Source organism: Acinonyx jubatus, chromosome C2 (assembly GCF_027475565.1).
Source record: "Acinonyx jubatus isolate Ajub_Pintada_27869175 chromosome C2, VMU_Ajub_asm_v1.0, whole genome shotgun sequence".
Classification (NCBI taxonomy): domain Eukaryota; kingdom Metazoa; phylum Chordata; class Mammalia; order Carnivora; family Felidae; genus Acinonyx; species Acinonyx jubatus.
This window is the reverse complement of record NC_069384.1, coordinates 48,466,751-48,489,810: the sequence shown is the minus strand read 5'-3', so window position 1 is coordinate 48,489,810 and position 23,060 is coordinate 48,466,751. Positions and strand designations below refer to the sequence as shown.

At 36.5% G+C, this 23,060-nt stretch overlaps 1 protein-coding gene across 1 annotated transcript; it reads right to left on the bottom strand.

The window, feature by feature from the left end:
• Nucleotides 1-5,896: 5,896 nt before the first annotated feature.
• Nucleotides 5,897-22,875, bottom strand: PCNP (PEST proteolytic signal containing nuclear protein). Its single transcript, XM_015069165.3, has 5 exons — nucleotides 22,720-22,875; nucleotides 16,646-16,860; nucleotides 13,493-13,567; nucleotides 8,368-8,423; nucleotides 5,897-7,685 (listed from the first exon to the last, which is right to left on the bottom strand). The coding sequence occupies exons 1-5, from the start codon at nucleotides 22,844-22,846 to the stop codon at nucleotides 7,559-7,561; spliced, it is 600 nt and encodes a 199-aa protein (XP_014924651.3). The 5' UTR covers nucleotides 22,847-22,875; the 3' UTR covers nucleotides 5,897-7,558.
• Nucleotides 22,876-23,060: the final 185 nt, after the last annotated feature.

The window sequence follows — 23,060 nt, the reverse complement described above, 5'->3', positions numbered from 1 at the left end:
ATGACAATGCCAATCAGTGATACATGCAAGAGTTCAGGCAACTGTTCCTGAAGTAATGTTATAGTGGTTATCCTTGATATTTTACATAGTACATAACAGCTTTTATTTTTCCTAAATATTAAGCAATGTGAATGCAATGAATACTGCAGATAAAGTGTTCCCCAAAAGGACTTACTCTTAGAAAAAAACACAGATTTAGGAGAACAGCACACTTACACTACATGAAAAATGGACAAAGATGTCTATGTCCATGTGCAATAATTAAGTGGATATCTATTGTGATGTGGGTCAAAGCCTTTGGTCTAAGTAAGAAAAATTCTCATATATCTAATTCAGACATGCTAGAGTGACATCTACCCTAATTCACCTTATTTAGGGATACTTCCACTCCCACTCATTTCTCCAATGATCCAAGTAATGCAGGATCAATATAGGAAATTTGCAAAGTGTACAACATGAAAAAAAGTAAAAAACAAAAACTAAAAGCAAGAATTATTGCTAACCAAAAATGATTCCCATGAAGGTCAAAGGTTACAGATCACTAGGGACTTGTCATGCAGCTGAATTAGGGATTTCCAAATTTCTTCTTCATCGTTGATGGTGAGCACCTTGGTATGCTGCTCTTCCCTGCTGCAGGCACATCATCTCCTCAAAGATCTGAAAGTTGGCCTCTTGGTCCCTCCTCTAAGATGTTAAATCTTTTCCTTTCTTACTTCTTTCCTCTGCCTTAGGGTGGTGTTTCTTCTTACAGACGCTACTTCTGCTCCACCTGAGAGTTCTGTTAACAATCTTTATTTATTTATTTATTTATTTATTTATTTATTTATTTATTTTTAAATGTTTTTATTTTTGAGACAGAGACAGCATGAGCAGGGGGTGGGCAGAGAGAGAGGGAGACACAGAATCTGAAGCAGGCTCCAGGCTCTGAGCTGTAAGCACAGAGCCCAACACAGGGCTCGAACTCACAGACCGTGAGATCATGACCTGGGCTGAAGTCGGACGCTTAACCGACTAAGCCACCCAGGCGCCCTGACATGTTAACAATCTTTATACAGATCTTTCTCAACTTAGGATGGCGTTACTTCCCCATAAATCCATTGTAGTTGAAAATATTAAGTCAAAAATGCATTAGTACACCTAGCCTACTGAACACCATAGCTTAGCCTAGCCTAACTTAAAGGTGCTCACTCAGAACACTGACATTAGCCTACAGTTGGGCAAAACCATGTAACACTGTTTTATAATAAAGTGTCTAATACCTCATGTAATTTATTGAATACTGTAGTGAAGGTGAAAAACAGAAAAAAGTCAGTTAAGCATCCAACTTTGGCTCAGGTCACGATCTCACAGTTCGTGAGTTCAAGCTCCATGTTGGGCTCTGTGTTGACCATTCAGAGCCTGGGGCCTGCTTCGGATTCTGTCTCTCTCTCTCTGCCCTCTCCTGCTCACGCTCTCTCAAAAATAAACAAACATTAAAAAAAAAAAAAAGAATGATTTTATGTGTACAGAATAGTTTTAAGTGTATTGATTGCTTATACTTGTGATCCCATGGCTGACTGGGAGTTGTGGCTCGCTGTTGCCCAGTATCACCAGACAGTGTGGTACTTCATACTTCCAGTCTGGGAAAAGATAAATATTTCAAATTTGATGTATGAAAAAAATAAAATTCAAAGTATGGTTTCTACTGAATGTATATTATTATTTATTTATTTTTTAGTAATCTCTACACCCAATGTGGGACTCTGACCCCCAACCCTGAGATCAGTCACATGCTTTTCTGAGCCAGCCAGGCACCCCACCACCCCAAATGTGTATCACTTTTACACCATCATAGAGTTGGAAAATTACAAGTCAAACCATTCATAAGTTGGGACCATCTGCATTAGTTTTCCCTTGTTGATATAATGCTGAAAAAGCCTTTGAAAAAATTCAACACCCATTCCTGATAAAAGCACTTATGAAAACGAATTGGTGGATATCTTTAACATGAAAAAATGTTTACCTTAATCCTAAAGTCAGTGTCTTATTTAATGGTAAAATACTGGAGACATTCCTACTGACAACAAGAATAAGGCAAGGGTGCGCATTATTTCTCTTATTCAATACTGTACTAGCAGTATTAAGCAAGGCTGTTAGACAAGAAAAATGAATTACAGGCACAAAAATTGGTAAAGAAGTAAAACCAGCTCTATTTGCAGGTGATATGATTGCACACCTGAAAAATCCTAGAGAAACAATGATAAAATTCAGTAAAAGAATTGAGGAAGATAGCAAGATACAGAATTAACATACAGAAATTGCCTTCATATCCTAAAACAATCAGCACACAATGGTAGAGAAAACCCCATTTCTGTAATAATAAAGAAGATTAAAATACTTAGGACTAAGCTTACAAAAAATATGCAAAAATGAGAAAAATTTAGAAACACCCCTGAAAGACACAAAAGCAGAGTGCTCTCAATTATGATGGCTTATTATCATAAAGACAACAGTTAAATGAAATTAGATCCTGATCTCACAAATGCATAGGAATATACTCTAAATTATCAGGAATCTACTTAAATTAAAAAAAATGAAATAATACAAGCACAAGAAAAACATGGGTAAATTCATCTCTAAACTCAGTATGGAGAAAGGCTTTCTAAATACTAACATACAATTGAGAGGCAGTAAGAGATTAACAAAGTTTACTACATAAAAAATGGAAGCTGTTTGCATTGCAAGAAAATATCATCATCAAAGACAAAAGACAATTAATTGGGAAAACTATAACATCTCAAAGATAAAGATTTAGTATATAAAGAATTCTTAAAAATTGAGAAAGGACCAAAACTCATAGTAAAATAGGAATGACATGAAGACTATTCATAAAGATATTCAGATGGTCCTTAAATATATGAAAAGATACCCTACCTTATTCATAGCTAGAGATACAAACTAAAACTAATCTGAAATACCATTTTTTACCTATCAGATTTGGCAAAAATTACCAAGTATGACATAAACATCCTGTTGGCAAGGCTGTGAGAAGAGGCACTCATACATTCCTGGTGGGAAAACAAACTGGTACAACCCTTTTGGAGGAGAATTTGGCAATATCTAATAAAAGTACATATGCACTTATATATTTTGACCCAGCAATCCTATTTCTGGGAAATTACCTGAAGGAAGATACATTCCAACAATATGAAAATACACATGCACAAGGTTATTCAATTATAGCATTGTAATGGCAAAATACTGGAAAGGACCTAAATGCCCATACATAGAAGAGTAATTGCATAAGCTATAGTATAGTCACACAATGGAACAGAAGAGTATTTACATAAACTGTAGTATATTCACACTATATAGTTGTTAAAAACGTTTTTGGAGTAAGATCTCCATGAACTGGTATAGTTTCCAGGGTATACTGTAAAGTAGAAAAAAACCACCAAAATATAAAAGAGTTAACTAAAACATGCTACATTTCATGTAAGAAAAAAAGGGAAATAATATCCACTCAGCTATTTATTTATTCAAAAGAGGCATAGGAAGAATAATACAGAAACTAGAGATAGATTACCTATAGGGAATAAGTTCAAGCGGGACACAAAGGCTACAAGGAGAAGACAGAAAGGATAGAGAGGAGGGACACTTTCTGTATAGTTCTAACTTTTAGAACTATGCTAATGTTTTACATACCAAAAAAAAAAAAACCACAAAAAACCAAACAGATTAACAAAGAATGGGTAGCATTCATTATGAAATACAAACAAAACCAAATTAACTACCTGCATTACAAATCAAGAACATAACGATACTGAAAGGGGGAGCAGAGAAAAGAACCCACATTACTTTGTAAAACAGTATTTTGATTATGCACTAGAAGAGTCAAAAAGGGAACTATAGACAAATACTGCAGTTAGGCTGTTTTTTGTTGGTAGATAGATGAACTAGTAATTCTGAAAGTACCTTACATGTATCCTAGAAATTAAGCAAATAAAAGAAGTGAGCATATTACAAAGTCAGATTTCTTACTGTTGGATAAAAGTTTCAAAAAGAGAAAGACTATAATGAACTCTGTGGGATTGGTCTGGTATTAGAAGTATCATTATGAATTAATGGATATACACACACATATGGTATACACATACCTATAACACACATAAAGATCTAGAAATGGATGTATATATTACATAAATTTTCTAGCTCTGTTAAGCAGGCTAGAAGCAGTAATACCTCAGTACTGATGACTACATCTAGTGTTGATTTTGGTTTCTAAATACCACTGTTTCATAGAAGGAACTATGGACACTTACAAAAATCAGTTTCCAGGGCTGGAGAAAATACAAGATGAGTCCAGTATATCTTTTGTTGCCAAAAATTAAGGGAGTATTAAAAGTTGGAGATGTCAAAAAGACATGAGGGTCAACTGGAGAGAGTTCACATGGGCAAATCTGGGACATTCTGGGTAACAAAGTAAATAATGGTAGGAATGGGTTGTAAACTATAGAATAATATAAGGATACACGGGCCCATTATCAATAAAATAAATGTGTAATGAATGGGGGAAAAAACCTTCCTCACAACAGAATTTCAACTACTAAAAGTAGAAGGAATGATGGAAACAGAAAATCATCATTTGGCCAATACTACACTGACAACTGTTTCAGGAAAAGAACCATGGGGGACAAAGAAGAACCATGAATGCCTGCCAATTAAGTGGGCAATAGTGTGAGAAATAGGGTACTTATACCATCCCAAGAATTTCTCCACAAGATACTTACTAATTACAAAGAGAGAGTAGTAATTTGACAGTGGAGAAATCTGACAGACACCACCTTAACCAAGTGATGAAAATTAACATTACTAGCAATGGGACAAATTAACATCATGCTCTTGCTGCTACACTGAGGACACAGCAGTTCTGTGCTATTCTCGCCAAAAATGCATACATGGAATTTAATCATGAGGAAATAGAAGGCAAGGCCCTAGCTGAGAATCTTTTATAAATAATTGGCCTATACTTTTCAAAAAGTCTAAGGTCATGAAAGACAAACACTGAAGAAGTGCCTCAGATTAAGGAAGCTAGAGACAGATGACAACTAAACAATGTGTGATAATGAAGTGGATCTTTGACGAGACATTAGTGGAACAAAAAGTGAAATGTGAAAAAGATCTGTAGAACAGTATAAGGTGATATATTAAGGTAATGTAATAATGTTAATTCCCTGATTTTGACAACTGTCCTGGAGTTACTGAAGATGTTAACACTTGGAGAACATGGAAATATCTTGTAATATTTTTGCAATGTTTTCAAAGTCTGAAGTCTTTTCAAAATGAAGTTTAAAATTCAAAAGAAGTACCTTCACTTAAAAGTAACTTGGACAACTCCTCCAAACTAAATCAAGCTAACCTTGATTATTAGAGTTAAGGAACAACATCTGAAACTCAGCCTTCATTTGTAATTATTCAAATTAGAGTTAACCTTAATTCTAAAGTGGAGTTCAATTTTTTATTTACTAAGACCTGATCTATTGGGAAGCAGCATTAGAAACATTCAGAAAACATATTACATGGAGTTAATGGATGGTAGACACTAGAATACCTTCTAACACTTAGGGATTTTCAAATGTATGCCTTAGCAGGATTTTCTACAGCACAAGACAGGCAATACTTTGGCAGTGGAGAGGGAGGATTTGGATTAAGTCTTTTCCAACCCCAGATATTATAATGCTATAGAACTATGTGCTAAGTTAGGAAGACTCCACTAAGTAATAGTTTTAAAACTCCCTTTACTTTGGCCAACAATCTGGAAAAGAGCAACAATCATAATATCTGTCTCTTCTTTTACGTGAAAAAACAAAACAAAAAAACCAGCGACAATTAAGCAGAATAGAAAATAAGAACACTATTGAGTTTGACAAATTTATTGGTATTTTAGTAAAGACATTCATCTCAGTCGTTTCTCTCCCATCTTGACCTTAGGCTAATATTTGAGTCAAGAAAAGAATATGTAGGAGAGGGATGTTATTTTAACATAAACAGTAAAATGGACAAAAGTGGAAAGTTTGCCTACATTAAAGCAAGTTAAATTCATGTATCTTGATATAATTAAATCATGTAAGAACTAATAGTTCTATATACATTTCCATTGTTTTACTTGGGGCTTACTCTAAACTTAAATGCAAATGAACAAGTGTTAGGAATATATACAGGCTGCTTCTCTGGAGTTATTACTTATTAAAAGAGCTTGGCGAGTAGTTCCCACCAATAAAATAGTCTGAAGCTGCCTCCAAATTAAACATTGCAGGAATTTTCAATTTTTGTTTCTTTTATCTGTGACTAGGTTTTTAAAGATGTGTTTAACTATCACATTAAAAAAGAATTCATATACAAAAATTAAAAAAAAACCTACAATACACAGATCTAACAACGTATATGTGGTCAAAGATTCCATAAAATATGTTTAAAGATGCATTTTCTTTTTATCTTCAGTACCTAAAATGTGCTTTTGAGAGGCCATTGGTTAATATGTATACACTCAAATAAACCACAGTACTGTCCTAAAATAAAGAATTCTTGTATTAAGTTCAAATCAAATTTGCTTTCACAAGTTAGTAACTTAAATTAAGCTTTAACAAAGTTACAGAAAGTGCATCTTTCTCATTTTCATCTTCATACAATGTTGTCTTTTTGGTGTTTCTACTTTTTAAAAAATAAAAACAGCCACATATTTAAGTATTATGTACATTTAAATTTTTGGTGGTGGTTTGTATTTTAAAAGAAACAGCTTCCTTATGATTTGCCTCAAGATCTGGTGGAAATGCTTGCAGCAACTAACTAGTAACAAAAATCAAGAGAAGCACATTCAAAATACTGATTTACTTTGGTAGCAAATGGCCTTTGAAGACTAATGAAGGTAGACAAGACCCGTTAAGGTGAAGTGGGCTATTTCAAATACTCAACAATTTACATAAAATTAAAAAAAAATTTTTTTTCAAGAGCTAAGCATCTGTACCAACTGATAGTAATGCAATACCTAGTTTTTGATGACTTGAAACAAAACAAATGCCCATTAGGAAAAAAAAAAAAGGCTGTATTTTAATTTTATCTAATGTACTTTCAGTCAATAGTCCAGTAACATTTTCCTCCCAATACAATACTCCCTCTCTATAAGGCTGTTCCTGGGAGCCAAACACTTCAGTGTAATAAGGGAGTTAAGAGTAATTGCTTGCAGTTTAAATAGACAATAACTTTTTGCGTCCCTCTTAATGTGCTAATAATTGCGTCTAAAAAAATATGCAATTCTTAGAAAGGTACCATTTCTGATTTTTTTATTATCTGTAACCTTTGGAAACTAATCACATGAAACTACAAAATTAGCAAATGTCTTGAAATCTGTATATAAAACATAAATTACCTCTAATTTCAAACTCTCATTTATTAGTGTACCATTCAATCTTTAAAAAAAAAAAAAGGCGGCTCCAAAGATAGTCTTATACCATTCTTTAAAAAAGGAAACTGTTCCTTTTAACTTTACACCCACCCCACACCCAATTTCAAAACACATCATTTAATTGTCTTGGTCATGGACATTTCCAAGATGAGATTTTATATTTCGCTCCCATAGCTTCTGGTTATCAGAAAAACCATGCTTTCCTTTATTGAAGGAGTTTGGTCCTGCTGATGTTGGTGTATCCCTGTGTTAAAAGACAGGAAATTTATTTTAAAAGTTATATAAGGCCTTTCAAAACATATTTGTTTAGTACCTATTATGAACACAAGCTGAACATCAGAAATCCCTACACAATTAAAAAAAAATACTTTATAAGACCCATTCCTAAAATTTCAGATTCAGTAGGTCTGAAGAGGGACCAAGCAAATTTGTAGTTTTAACAAACATGTAAGGTACTTCTGACACATAGCTAAGGGTGGCAACCATGACAGTTTTTAAAACTGGTGCTTCAAACCCACTAACAGGGTCATAAAATCAACTGATGGCTTGCCATCAGCATCTATAAAAAATGAAATCGAAGAAAAACATGAAGATGTATTACACATAAAAGGGTTCAGTGCCACTGTGGACTTGTGTCATATTTACTTCAATTTTATGTTTTACATGTTTTTAAATGTGTGTGTGTGTGTGTGTGTGTGTGTGTGTGTGTACACATACACACATACAAACTGGGTATTTAGACTGGGTTCGATAGTAAGTCTAAAGTCTTACTTTGGGTCCCAGTATGAAAGGAAGGTACTCCTTTTCTCTTACCAGAAGGGAAAATAACATCACTGACAGCTCACAGAATTGTTTTGCCCGAATATTTAAGAAAAGTTGGAACACTAAAAGATCATTCTCTACAATCTTTATAAAAAAGCACATACCTTCCAATATTCTTCATCCTCATCTTTGCTTCTGGAGGCATTTCTTCTGGTTCACTCTGGAGGGGAAAAAAAGCAGAGATGACTCATTACAGGTTTATTAAAATTCACTTGCTAACTCATAATACTAAATTTGTATCGAAGCCTTTTAGCATTTTCAATGCTGTAAATCTTTGTAAAAGGAAAAAATTATTTATCTTAACTACATTTTAAAAAGAAACACAGCTTCAAGTGTTGATTTAGCATAAAGAAAAAAATCTGGAAAAACTTGGTGTTCTAGAACCAAAACCATTTGCTTACTATGCTACACATACACATTGTGCTAAATTCTTTAATATGTACCATCTTTAGGGGTGCCTGGGTGGCTCAGTCGGTTAAGCATCTGACTTTGGCTCAGGTCATGATCTTCACGGTTGATGAGTGCCAGCCCTGCATTGGGCTCTGTGCTGACAGCTCAGAGCCTGGAGCCTGCTTCTGATTCTGTGTCTCCCTCTCTCTGCCCCACCCCTGCTTGCACTCTGTCTTTGTCTCTCAAAAATGAATACATGTTAAAAAAAATTAAAATTAATATGCACTATCTCTTTTTTTTTTTTTTTTGAGAGTGAGGGAGGGAGAGGGAGGAAGGGGCAGAGGCAGAGAGAGACAGAGACATAGACTCTGAAGCAAATTCCAGGTTCTGAGCTGTCAGCACAGAACCCACTTCAGATCCTGTCTCCCTTTTTCTCTCCACCTCCCCTGCTTGAGCTCTCTCAAAAATAAACATTAAAATAAAATAAAACCCTAATCACATCCTAAAATAATACAAAACAAACCCCTCCCCCAAATAAACCCTAACAAATCTTATCATCACTTGCATTTTATTTATTTATTTGAGAGAAAAAGAGTGAAAAGTTGCAAGTAGGGGAGGGGGGCAGAGGGAGGGAGAGAGAATCTCAAGCAGGGTCCACACTCAGCTTGGAGCCCAAGGCCCTGGGATTAGGACCTGAGCTGAAATCAAAAGAGTTGGCTGCTCAGGGCACCTGGGTGGCTCAGTCAGCTGAGTGGCCAGCTTCTGCTCAGGTCCTGATCTCACTGTTTCTGAGTTTGAGTCCCATGTCTGGCTCTGTGCTGACAGTTCAGAGCCTGGAGCCTGCTTCGGATTCTGTGTGTCCCTCTCCGTCTGCGCCTCCCCCACTTGTGCACCCAAGCGGCGTGCTCTCTCTCTCTCAAAAACAAATAAATATTTTAAAAATTAAAAACAGAAAAAAAAATTGGCTGCTCAACTGGCTGAGCATTTGCATTTTAAAATTGAGGTAAACAGGTTAGTTTGTCCAAAGTCACAAAGCTAATAAATAGCAAAAGAGTTGGATGCCAAAGCAAAGAATCTTAGTAACTTTATGGTATTGTTCCTTCTAAAAACGTCTCCTTTCACTATAAAGATATCTCGAAAATCTTGAAAGTTCATTCATTAGTACTTACATAAATGTTGAAAAGATATATGGTAAGTTAAATTCCTTTTTTTTTTTTTTAAGTTTATTTATTTTTGAGAGAGTGAGCGTGCACAAGCAAGCGGGTAAGGGGCAAAGAGAGGGAGAGAGACAGAATGCCAAGCAGGCTCTGCATTGTCAGTATGGAGCCTGATGCAGGGCTTGAACTCACAAACCGTGAGATCATGACCTGAGCCTAAGTCAGAAGCTTAACTGACTGGTAAGTCAAATAAATGTTGCTGCTGAGCTAAATATTCTTTTTTTTTTTTGAAAGTAGGCTCCAAGTCTAACATGGGCTTGAACTCATGACCCAGGATGAAGAGTCACATGCACATCCTACTGACTGAGACAGACAGGTGACCCCCAAACCTCCTTTTAGGTAAGCTCCAACAACCCTCAGATCAACAGTCATGCGCGCTTACCTACTACTGAGTCAGCCAGGCACCTCTAAATATTTTTTTAAAAGAGTGTTCTCAAGATCTAGTCTAAAGGGGTTTCTACTGGTCAAATCTGGGGCAAGCATTATAGCTTACTGAATAAAGAACTGATGAGCCTACACTTACATAAATAAGGGGAAGTTCTTCCTCATAGTAAGAGACAATAAATATACAAGAGATAAAAGAACAAGAAAAATCATAATTGATTCTGGTAGGAATCCCTCAATGGATGTTAACACTCATGAGAATATTTTTATTATTACTATTTTCTTAAATGTTTATTTTTGAGAGAAAGAGCACAAGCAGGGGAGCAGCAGAGACAGCAGAGAGCCCGTTTCATGAGATCATGACCTGAGCTGAAGTCAGAGGTTTAACTGACTGATCCAGCCAGGTGCCTTGTATTTTTTTTTTTAATTACAGATTTTATTTTTAAGTAATCTCTACACCCAACTTGGGGCTCATATATAAACCCCAAGATCAAGAGTTGCAAGCTCTACCAACTAAACCAGCCAGATGCCCCCCCCATATAATCTTTAATTACAAAAGGTAAAACAATAATCTGAAAAGCAGAAGGGTGCCCGGTGACTCAGTTGGTTAAGCTACCGACTTTGGCTCAGGTTGTGATCTTGTGGTTCGTGAGTTCCAGGCCGGCGTCGGGCTCTGTGCTGACAGCTTGGAGCCTCGAGCCGGCTCTCTGCCCCTCCCCTGCTAATGCTCAAAGATAAATAAACATTAAAAAAAATTTTTTTTGAAAAGCAGGGGAATCTGGCAGACATCACTTTAACCAAAAGATCAAAGTTAACACCGTCAGTAATGGGACATATTGACAACATGTGCACCCTGATTATGATGCATTAAGAACTTGGCATAGCTTCTGTGGTACTCCTGCCAAAGTAAGTAATGTGAATCTAATCATAAGGAAACATCACACAAATTCAAACTAAGGAAAACTTTACAAAATAACTGGCCTGGACTCTTCAAAAATGTTAATGCCATGGAACAGAGGCCAAGGAATTGTCCAAATTAAAGGAGACTAAAAAGGTAACAATGAAAAATATATTTTTAAAATTTAAAATTAATTAAATGGATGCCCTCTTTGTCAAATATATTTTAGGCCCAGATATATATCCCGTGTTACTTATGTTCTGCAGAAAAAGGAAAAACCAGATGATTTTAGATACACACATTCTTTTATCTAAGAGACAAGTTAAAATTAATATCCTTTACCATCATTAACTTGTTAATTTCTCCATTTGCCAAACAGGAATAACTACATCGCATGATTCATAGAAATATATGGAGGATAAAATAAAGTTATATGAAAAGACCCAAATTGTTAGGCATTCAAAAAAAGCTATTACTATCATGTAGGTGTTTACCATTTCCAGCCTCTTTTTTCACACACGCTGTTCCTTTTTCGTATATTGTCCTCTCATACATTCTGTACATAGCAAAAAGCTACCTAATCTCTCAAGAATGTTAGAGATAACAGAAAACATGGGATATTATTTTTTAGTTTTTTTTTTAACGTTTTATTATTTACTTTAGAGAGAGACAGAGTGTGGGTAGGGGAGGGACAGAAAGAGAGGTAGACATAGAATCTAGAGCAGGCTCCAGGCTCTGAGCTGTCAGCATAGACATTTCCACAGAATCCTACAACTCTGACAAGTAGTTTAAAAATGTATGATTTAAACTGACTTTTCATTTTACAACTGAAAAACGAAGGCTCCAAAAAGGTAAAGTGATTTATTTCACAGGCTTTCTACTAGTTAGTAACTGGACAAGACAGGAGAAGAATCCAGGTCTTCCCACTGCCAGTTCAGTGCTGGCATCTAGTTACTTGGCCTCTCTTCCTGCCTTGAATTTCTATTATCACTTCATATCTTTGTATACTTTTGAGTTTCATTTTGTACTATTTTATGCTCTATGAGACTGAGTTCCTGGAGGGACATGTCTGAATTATCTTTGCAATCTCACTGTGCCTAGCATATAGAAATTACTCAGGGGCGCCTGGGTGGCTCAGTCGATGGCGACCGACTTCAGCTCAGGTCATGATCTCACGGTTTGTGGGTTTGAGCCCTGCGTCGGGCTTTGTGCTGACAGCTCGGAGCCTGGAGTCTGCTTCAGATTCTGTGTCTCCCTCTCTCTCTGCCCCTCCTCAACTCATGCTCACTCACTCGCTCTCTCTCTCTGTCTCTCCCCAAAATAAATAAACATTAAAAAAAGTTGCTCAAGTGTGTGCAATGAGTTAAGTGCAAAGAATCCAGAGATAACCACAGTAATTCTTTACCTATTGATCTGGGCTCTAATCATTCCATACTTATCCTTGCCCAAACGTCTACAGCAATCTCCAGTCCAGACAAATACAGCTACTAGTATTTATGACTTGTCTTAGCTTATAAAAGTATTCTTTGGTTTGTCAAAACCCTGCCTAATGTTTTAGTATCCAATTCTTACTTCTCTTTTATGTTCTTCCCAATTATTTCAGCCCACACTGTGCTCCTCTGAATGTGTAATTCTTATCCATATTGTTTTTGAGAGCAATTACTCATGTACCCTGTTAACAGTTAATTGTTATACAATGGGGTCACATCTTAAGAGGGGGTTAGGTTTCTAAAGTCAGAGACCAAAGAAAAAAAATCAGTCAAAATGATGCTTTAAATTCCATACGTTATTCATAAGCACAAGAAGAGAGGGACACTGTGAGAGGCATGAAAGAGCTAAGACTAAGAGAATAGCAGATAAGCAACTCGTGCTCACTTTGGAACACATGCTTAATGAACAGAACTTCTAGCAGAATCACCTGCACTATTAGCTATTCCTCATGGGAGAAAACACTATAGCTGTCTTTTGTAAGCTGAATGAATGCATGATGCCTGAACACTGAAGACTTCCAACTATAAAATTATTAAAGGCAGCAGCATTAAATCTGTCTTTTCCTGGATCCTACATATTTCCTAGCACATATATATGATATATATATCAACATATACATCAGGCATTTGTTGATTTGATTCTTAAGGTCATTGCCCCCAAAGGCAGTTATATTTTAAATAATCCTACAACCACATAAATAGAAATATCCAGATTTTGCAGGCATCACAAAAAATCTATTCAGAATTACAAAGAAAATTCACTAGTACCATTAATGCAACCTACAACCTGCCACTAACTTCATTAAAGAACTGATTCAAGTAAAATAAACAAAACTAGGTATCAACTTACATCTTCATCTTCATTAAAAGCTGCTGCTACTGAAAGAGTTTTTGGAGCAAGAGTTGGAACAGTTTCTTTAGGCTTCTGAAGAAGAAACACATTAAGAAGTATCACATAATGTTTACACAGGCTTGTTTAATGATACAAATAATTTATCTTCAAAGATTCAATTTTATGTTTTCATAGAAACATACTAAGGAACTCAGAACAAACTTTAAAGAACTCCATTTTCTCTTTTTACAAATGTGGTTATCAATGGGTAGCTTGAATTTTATTAATGATACGTCCATTTGTTTTCATCCTGTAAAAGATTTTCTAGTCAGGATCTGTAATTTAATATCATTTAGCTAAGGGATACCTAGTAAAGGTAAAGGTAAAGGTAAATGATTAGTAGTACTTGCCCAAGTGGCCAAGAATGAACTGCAGTGTGACTTAAGAACATAAAAGACACCAAGACTCCTCTCCCTACTAGTGTTCTGCCCTGTAGCCTGTAAATATGTTTCTCTTCTATCCAACCTAAGTTTTTGAGGTAAACTGCCCTATCATCATCCTCTCACCATCAATCTGGTCTTCAACCCACTGCAATCAGGCCTCCTCCCTCATTCTCCCATGGCTCCTCACTCACCTAGAATCAGGTGACCTTGATTCTGTAGGGTCACCAATGACTGGTGTGCTGCTTTTGACTCTAATCACCAGCTCCTTTTTGAAAACACTCCTACCTTGAATTCTGACACTGCTTTTTATAGGCTATTCTAATTCTCTGACCTTTTGTTCTTTGTTTCCTCCTGTTCCCCCCCTAAATAACACATACCCAAGATTCTGTTCTTAGTGACCTTTCCTTCTCTGTACTTCCCTGATCAACTCCATTCACTCCCATGGTTTTAACTACCAAATCTTAAATGTCTACCCCCAAATAGAATGTCACATGCCTACTGGAGCTCCACTTAAGAGCTCCGATGGGTACTTTAGTTTGACAGTGTTCTAAGTACCCAAGCCAGAAATCCTTTTCTTCAACTTGCACTCTATCATAAAGTCCTGTAGATTAAATATTTAATAGACTTACGTCTCCCTCTGCCTTCCCATCAACTACCATACTATGGACACCTAAGGCCCTTTAGCATTACTTGCCTTAACTACTGTTAGAAATACCATCCCCTACTCTCAATTTTCTCCTCTATAATGGCACCAAAGTGTATTTCTAAAATGCACATCTGTTTAAGGGTTAAGCTTCCTTACAACAGTTTCTTAGCTCCACTAGAACTTAAAGAATAAAACCAAACTATGCAAGTCCTTTATGATTTGGTTCTATGGTCTCATTTAGGGGGGCTTTTCATCCCTACATTTGCATACCAATTTCCAACTACAAACATTTTCCTGAATGTACTATGTGGCTTCACATCTAAACTACTTTTGCATGAAATTCTTTTTATCTGAGATGCCCTTTGCCTCCTGTCTATACAGTTAAGGCCAACTCAAGCATCACTTCATCAGTGAAATCTTCTCTGATCTCCTGAAACAAAATGAACCATGCTTTCTTTTTATAACACAAACACTTTTGTCAATAATGCCTGCTTTTGAAGGAATAAAAACCATTAATTTGGAGATTATGCATAAAGACTCTAGAAATACCCTTTACTCTTTTAAAGATGTCAGGTATTTGATGTTGTACATACACATATGACACAAGTATCTGCTGATCAACTATCTTTTCATATCATATAATAAAAGCAATAGTTTCAACTATTTTTTTGTATCTTACATCCCACCTCCCTAAGACAACTGTGGTTATACTATAGTTTATTTTATGAAAACAAGTTTTTGTTTTCCAAAGATTAGGAAGTTTTTACTGAGTAGACTTTCTCAAACAAAACCCTCCCTTCTAAAATGAGGAGGAATTACTACATCATGTCAATGATTTAGAAAAAGTAGGGATTTGCATATCTAATTTAGGGGTGTGTTGAACCACAGCAGAATCTATTATCGACAGGAATTATCTATATTGAAGTGTGTCTGAGAATACATGTTGAATGACTATCAGAAAAACACAAATACTTATGCAGTTAGATCTATGCAACTTTATAAAAAAAAATATTAAACAAAAAGAAATCAGCTCAAATAGGAAGAATAGTCATGAAGTAATGAAGTTATAAGCAGAATGTCTTTTGTTTGGAATGAATTTTTTAAAGGAATAAAAAGAAAACAAATAGGAAAAAGCAAAACAACATAGGGTAGGAGTAGGGGTCCTGAGAAATGGTAGCTCTTCTAAAACTGTAAGTATAACTCAAACACATTGACTCTAGTAGGAACTTGATCCATATCGTATTTTTAAGATCTTGGAATGAACATCATACACAGAATAAAGCTGTGTGCACCTGGCAAATAAGCATTAATTTTCACAGAACAGACATGAATAAACAACTCAAAAGTAGTAATCCCAGTAATTTTAGGATTATTCTCCTTACACAAGAATGTGACTATTTTCTAAAGCCAACAGTGTACACTATTTAAGTAACATTTTTTTCTGAAAGACCTATGTGGTTGAAGCATATGAAATTGTCACTTTTGTAGGTCAAAATTAGTCAAATATCAAAACTTCATAAGCTTCAATCTATTATTTCAAAACTTTCCAGATACTCCACAGTTAATTATTAACTTAAGGTTTATATTTAAAACAAGGGACCAAAAGTTGATCTGTCATTGGATATACAGAACCCAATGTCCATTTGTAGCTCCAAAGTAAAATGACCAGGAAGCTCTTCTTATCAAGCAGTATCTCACTAGTACTTATTTCTAGAAATATTATTTTTAATATTACTGGAATTGAAAAATAAGGAGAAAAAAATGAAATTCTTTCTGAAAATGTTTTTCAGAGGTTTTACTCAACTGAGAAAAATTCTAAGCTGTTACTTTATAAATCATATATTCCCTATAATAGTTGCTCCTTCTCATACTCCAAACCTTTTTGAAAAAGTTTTACTGAGTTATAATTTATCCATATTGTTCTTGAATATAGAGCTAATAACTTCTTAAATACTTAACATGTAAGTTCATGTACCAAAGTACCTTTTTACACTCAATTTACCATAACCCCATAAAAGCAGGTTTCCAAAACAAATTCTTAAGCCCCATTATGCACACCATATAGATCAAATAACAACTCACACTTGATCCAAGTTTGATGGATATGGCTGAGGCTTTCTTTGTCGTCTGACTACCTATGGCAAATCCAAACTTGGAGATCTTTGTAGGCTTTGTTGGGAGGTCTGCAGCTTCTTCTTCAGCTGATCGCTTCTCAGCGCTGCGACTGGAACTTTCCCCTCCATTACTGGAAGAAACAGTCTTAGTTTTCACAGGTTTTTCTGCTTCTTCTTCAGGTCCTGGTGAAGTCGAAACAACTTACCAAGATGAGCTATTTTTACTGAGCAGATTGATGGGAGCAGCAACCTCAAAAAGCATCGTTATAAGGAAGATACCTCTGCAGGTGTCACCTACTGACCCAACAGTCTCTTCCACTGTGTTAGAGTGTACAGCAGGAACTGAGATTGTGTGGCAGTAGAAGAGGGTCCCATGAATTAACTAGCATAAAATACAGAGCAATTTAAAATTATAAACGTAGAGTTCATATAATGTAAGACCCTTCAACTAAACACTATTATAGAAGTTATCTAATAATCTAATTATTTGTGGAATTTGCTTTTTAGAAATTAAGGCCTGTAGGTTCTTCTACACAAACTAGCTTGTGAATATTAGTCCACATCACAGGAAAACACATTTGACTAATAAATTCTAACATTCTTCAATTATGTACTACTAGTTATACAAAGTACCTAGCTATGAATGGTCCATTATTACCTGAACTACAGTGCTAATACAGCCTGGAGTAATTTTCTTGAGTGATGTGTGCCTCATGTACCTCTCACACGATTTTTAGAGTTGAAAAGGAAACTCAAGGAAGCCTTCAAGTCATTCCCTCTAATGTAACTTAATTCTACTTTGAAAGCTTGGTTATCATCTGTTTTAACGATCATACTTAGGTTCATACACTACTTTTTATAATGAAAGAAAGATGAACTAATTATAATTTCAAATAGTAGAAGCCATACATATGTAGACTAGGAATGTAAGAGGGCTTTCAATGATTTGGCTTGAGTCTGTATTAATCAATGAATGGTAACAGTAAGTTTTTATTTTGAGTATCTTTGGTCCTTTGCACAAGAAGGCTACTTAATATATTGGAATGTAAGATAGAAGAAGTTTGGTTGATTATTAAAAATTTTATTTTCTTGCCCCAATTCACCCTAGAGAATGTTTTCTGTTACACTAGTTTATGAAGACAAGATGCTCTAAGCAATATCCCTGACAACTGTTAAGAAAAACAGGACATTTCTAGAATGGGGGGAAAGTGGGAAATCAAACACAGATAGATGGACAAGTAATATTAAAAAATCCAGAGACTATATATCTTAATCCATGTATTTCTGGAATGATGAGGTCTCTAAATTAATAAGCACTTTGAACAGAACATTTGATTCCGTTTATAGGAAAGACAACAGGAACTCTATCCCCTCTGGACAGTGGTGAAAGTTATAATAAAAATGTTGAGGAGGAATGAAGCAGGATTAGGTTTTGGGATTTCCCCAGGAGACAAAGATAGCACTGGAATGGTTGCTGGAGGTGCCAGTCACTTACTTAGATATGAAATTACAAAAGCACCTGAAGAATGTAAGATTAATATTCAATAGTTGAAATACAGAAATGTAGAATTTCTTAAAAATAAGACAATATTATGCCAACATTAGTTTATAACTAAAAGCAGTGTTCTAAATTTCATTCTGCATTGTTTATAGTTTTGATCAATTATGAATTATACTGTAGAACCTAGACAATAATAACTATTTCTTTGTGACTGACAGCTGAAATTGAAAACTCAGTCTCTACGTATGGGAACACATATAAACATATAGAAAATGCACTGGGTTTACAAAAAGAAACAATCTATATATATTAAGGCACAAATTTTGTGCAAACACAAACTCTAGAAAACATCAAATAGCATAAAGAACATTTAGTCTTGACTGTGGTATATACAACTCTGCTTTTGAACTGTGACCCAAGAACTATACATAATTACTCAAGATCTCCAGTTCTTTAAAAAAAAAACCTATCTTTTCTTAATTCTAGGTCTCCTTTTACCCACAAAATTCTGGAACAAAGAATCTAGAAAAACGATAGCATAAATATGAAACAGAATGAAAAACATAAATCTTACTATAATATTAGTACAATTAAGTGTGATAACTAGCTGAACTCGTATGTGATAATATATGAAACAATACTATCTGTCCAATCCCATGATGCTATAGGGAAGATTTCTATAGACACTGCTGTAGAAAAGGTAGCATGAACGGGGAAGTTGGGAAAACTACCATTAATTAGGTAACCAACTGACAGCAACTCAATTTTATTTTTATCTGCCTTCTTGACACCTTAAGAGGCAGACTATTAAGACCACCCACATTTCAGGTCCACACTGAAGATGAAACATGCTATGTCTAGTAGGTCATTTCTAAACACGACTGATTCCAGATCCAGCAATTATTTTTGGACATAGTAAATAACTCTTTGGCCTTGCTCTTCTCAAGAAGCTTTTTTTTTTTTTTTTTAAACAACTGTAAATACTCAACAACTTTAGAAAACATCCGCTCTTCAGCAAAGGGATGGGGGAAAGGGAGTGAAGGAAAGTAGGTGTACTATTAGTACTTATTACTTAGCCTTAAATGGCTCAATGTATCACATGGATTGGAGCTGCTATTTTCTCTTTAGGTAATCTAATAATTACGTAGTAAAATACACAAAACATTTAGGAAATACAGCAAATGGAAACAGCAATGAAAACAGAAAAATGTGACAGACAAATCCATATTATCAATGAGACTGCTGTCACAGTTTCTACAAATCTATAGTTCATCAGAAGAGAAAATTATTTCAACCTAATTTGAGCTTTGAAATATACCATTAAATATCAACACTAATTTCAAGGTCCATTAAAGTGTTTATCTTTAAATACAACATGTTCTGCACTTTAGCATTTGGGAGCTTTTAATCAAGAACTCCTGTTTTCAATTTATTTCATGAGATTGCTGAATTTTGGAAAGTGAAAAAATTTTTAGATGGCCACAGTTTGGCAATGTGAAAATTTTAGCAATATGACTTACATTTTTGTTCTTTGTTTTTAATAGGGATTTGAAATTCTCTTTATTTCCTATTCACTGAATCTCACTACACATCCCTCATTAAAAGTAGTTCAAGGTTGGAACTTTTAGATTCTGAGGGAGCAGCAAGAGTCATCTGTCAGAATATCCATGCTGCAGAGAATGTGACTTTTATTTATTTTTTAATGCTTTTTAAAAAAATGTTTATTTTTAAGAGAGAGAGGGAGAGAGAAGAGAGAGAGTGCAGGGGAGGGAAAGAGAGGGAGCTAGAGGATCACTGACAGTAGAGAGCCAGATGGGGGCTCCAACTCAAGAACCCCAAGATCATGACCCTGAGCCAAAGTAGGGCACTTAACTGAGCCACCCAGGCACCCCTATTTAAGTTTATTTATCGAGAGAGAGAGAGAGAGAGAGAGAGAGAGAGAAAGAGAGAATATGAGAGCAAGCTCAGGGGAGGGGCAGAAAGAGAGAATTCCAAGCAGGCTCCGCACCATCAGTGCAGGCCTGAACTCAGGGACTGCGCAAGATCATGACCTCAACCGAAATAAAGAATTACACCCTTAACCGACTGAGCCACCCAGGCGCCTGGCAACTTACATTTTAAAGAATATGTGATCAGTTTTTTAAAAATAAGAAAATCACAAAACAATTTACAGCAAAATATAAATGCATAAAATTATATAAAAGTACTAGATTCTTTATCAAGGATTATTTTAATAAAAGGGATTTTATTGAGTTTGTATTCATTCCGAGCAAAGTATGTAGATTAATGTGAAATCAAATTACACATGGTACTAGCACATTTTTTCTTTCCCACTGAATAGTTGGAAAGGGGGGCTTTGGAGGACAAAGTTACCTTATTTCGGAAAAAAAATTAGCTAATAAAGTTTAAAGCCATAAGGGTATATTCTTCATGATCCATTTGTATTTTGGTAGCTTCTTCATTTGATAAAAGAGTACACAGCTACCTCTCCAAAAGGACTGACAAGCAGTTTAAATGAGAACATATTCAAGACCCTCCTAGTGGCTGGTATAATAAATGTCAATTTCATTCAAGTAGTTCTTAGATAACCTGAAACAGCATGAGGTGGCCATGATTATGATATGGACAGCTTTTCTAAAATTTCTATTTCAAGGAGCTACAAAAATTTAGCCAAAGGAGAAAAAAAATCTGCCCAAAGCCTTATTCCCCCCCCCCCCCCCACTTTAAGGTGAGAGCAAGCGCAAGTAAGTAGCTTCTCTTACTGACATAAATTCATTCATAACTACTTATAAGAAAATACACTTCCAACTTACTGGACTGTTCAAAAGGAACTAAAAATCAGAATATTCTCTAGGTAAGTCCCTAAGATAAGCTTGATAGTGTTTGAAAATAGTGACCACTTGCCATAAAATTAGCAATTCAGCAACATCCACAGTGTTAAGTGTTTTAGCTATGATTCCTCTGTATAAGTTCATTAAAAATACCTGACATTCAAAAATGGTTTATATGCAACAGCACCATTTTCTTGTAAAGGCAGGCAAATCCAAGGCAAATTATGATGAAGTTATTAAGGGATATTATTCTAAATCACCAAGGATACCATAAAATTTTTGATATCAATCACCCAAGATAATTTTATACCACCACCACACACAAAAATATGCTAAAATAAAAACATCAATGTTCATGCTATACAGCTAATTATCCCTAACTGAAAGGGTGGTGGATAAATTACACAGTGGAGTTATGTTGACACTTAAAGTACATTTTGGCAACACATTAAACACATCTCCCATATTCTCAAGACACTTAAAAAGCTATCTTACAAAATTAAAAGATAGTCTAAAAGCCAGGTAAAATTCTTTAGGTCACAGATCTTTGTTTTTCCTCAAACTACTAATTTTTAACGTAATTTTACTCAATAATTTCCAAGATAATTTTTGAGGGGGGAAAAATCCCTAACGAGGTAGTACTAGATGGTTTAAACTGCTGGTTTTTATTCCCAAGGCAATTCACATTAAACATCATGTTAATAAGGTCCTAGTAACTGCTTTCATATTCTAATAATCTGTATTTTCTTTAAATACTTCAAGGATAAGACTTGAGGAAGTCAGAAAAGAGACTAATACTTAAAACGTTCTCAAGACATTATGATCACCTCCCACGTGTTAAGTTACTTGCCTTGTTACGACAAAGGGGGATGGGCGGGCGCCTGGAAAGATGTTTCTTTCCCTTCATGCACAAGGCCCAAATTTATAAGAGTGGAGGGTACAGAATGAAGACAACTGTAATCCGAGTTCACATCGTAACAAAATACAGGAAAAGTCACACTAGCCTATTAAGCCACCTAAATATCTGTCAGCAGTTAGCTGGCAAGAACCTGAGAAAAAGCAGACACTTAGAAGAAAGGCAACCAAACCCTAACCCTAAGACCCCGCATCTTAAACCAGCGGGCAGGCAATGGTATTCTTTCCCTCCATCTCCTCGACCCATCCCCATTACAGGGTCGGTATTCAGCTTGGAAACGAAAGAGAAAAGGCCGGGGTCGTACACCACCTCAGCGAAAAGGGAGAAGCAAACTAACTCCTAGGTGTAACTTAGAGGCCAGCACCATTGGAAACTCGGCCTGTGGCCAGTGCCTGCGGCCACCGCTCGGTGACTCTTCCTGTGTGTGTGCGCGTGTTTTGTGTGATGTGCGTCTCCGGTGTGGCGGTAGCGGCTCCTGCACTGCCGCTCCTGGTCCCACCCCGAGTTCGATACCCTTCTCTGGTACCCATCTCCCTTCTCATTGGAAGCAGAGCCTCCGCTGGGGCCAGCAGGTGACCAACAGTGGTCGGCTGTCCCCCGGCAAGGAGGCGATGTGGGCCCGGATCCCAGCGGGCCGCGCCGGGCGTGCCCGGGTCTCGTCTGGGCCCAGCACCTGGCCGGGTGAGCGCCAGATCCGCCCATTTTCGTCCCCATCCTATTCCCCCCCACCCCGGGGCGCTCAAAGAAAGGCCCAGAGCATCCCACGCAGCCCGCGACGCTGGGGTTGTGTTCACCTCCGGCGGCTCCAGCTCGTTGCGGCTTCTCAGGCTTCTCCTCTCCCGCCTTCCCGTCCGCCATTTTCCCCGCCGCGGCCTCCGCTGCAGCCACGCCAAGGACGTCACGGCCCCGCCCAGCAACCATTGAGTTTCGGAGCCAGCTCGCGAGGCTGCAGCCTAGAGCGGCCCTGGAAAGTAAAAAGATGCCGTTTTGGAAACGGAAGTGAATGTGACGTCATCCACAAGCGGCCTCTGAAGGGAGAGCGGGGAGTGTGCTGTGTCTGTGGAGCTCTGGTTAGTGGCTTGACTAGAGGTTGCTTAGGTTTTCATGGCCCAGAGAAGTGAGGGAGCACCACTCC

What these genes read in the sequence shown, in the direction of transcription:
- PCNP (XM_015069165.3), bottom strand. Translation starts at nt 22,846, where the DNA reads ATGGTTGCTGGGCGGGGCCGTGACGTCCTTGGCGTGGCTGCAGCGGAG. An exon ending in ACGAGCTGGAGCCGCCGGAG is followed by an intron (nt 16,861 to 22,719) that starts GTGAACACAACC and finishes CGACTTCACCAG; the next exon opens with GACCTGAAGAAGAAGCAGAA. An exon ending in CTTTTAATGAAGATGAAGAT is followed by an intron (nt 8,424 to 13,492) that starts GTAAGTTGATAC and finishes TTTCCCCTCCAG; the next exon opens with AGTGAACCAGAAGAAATGCC.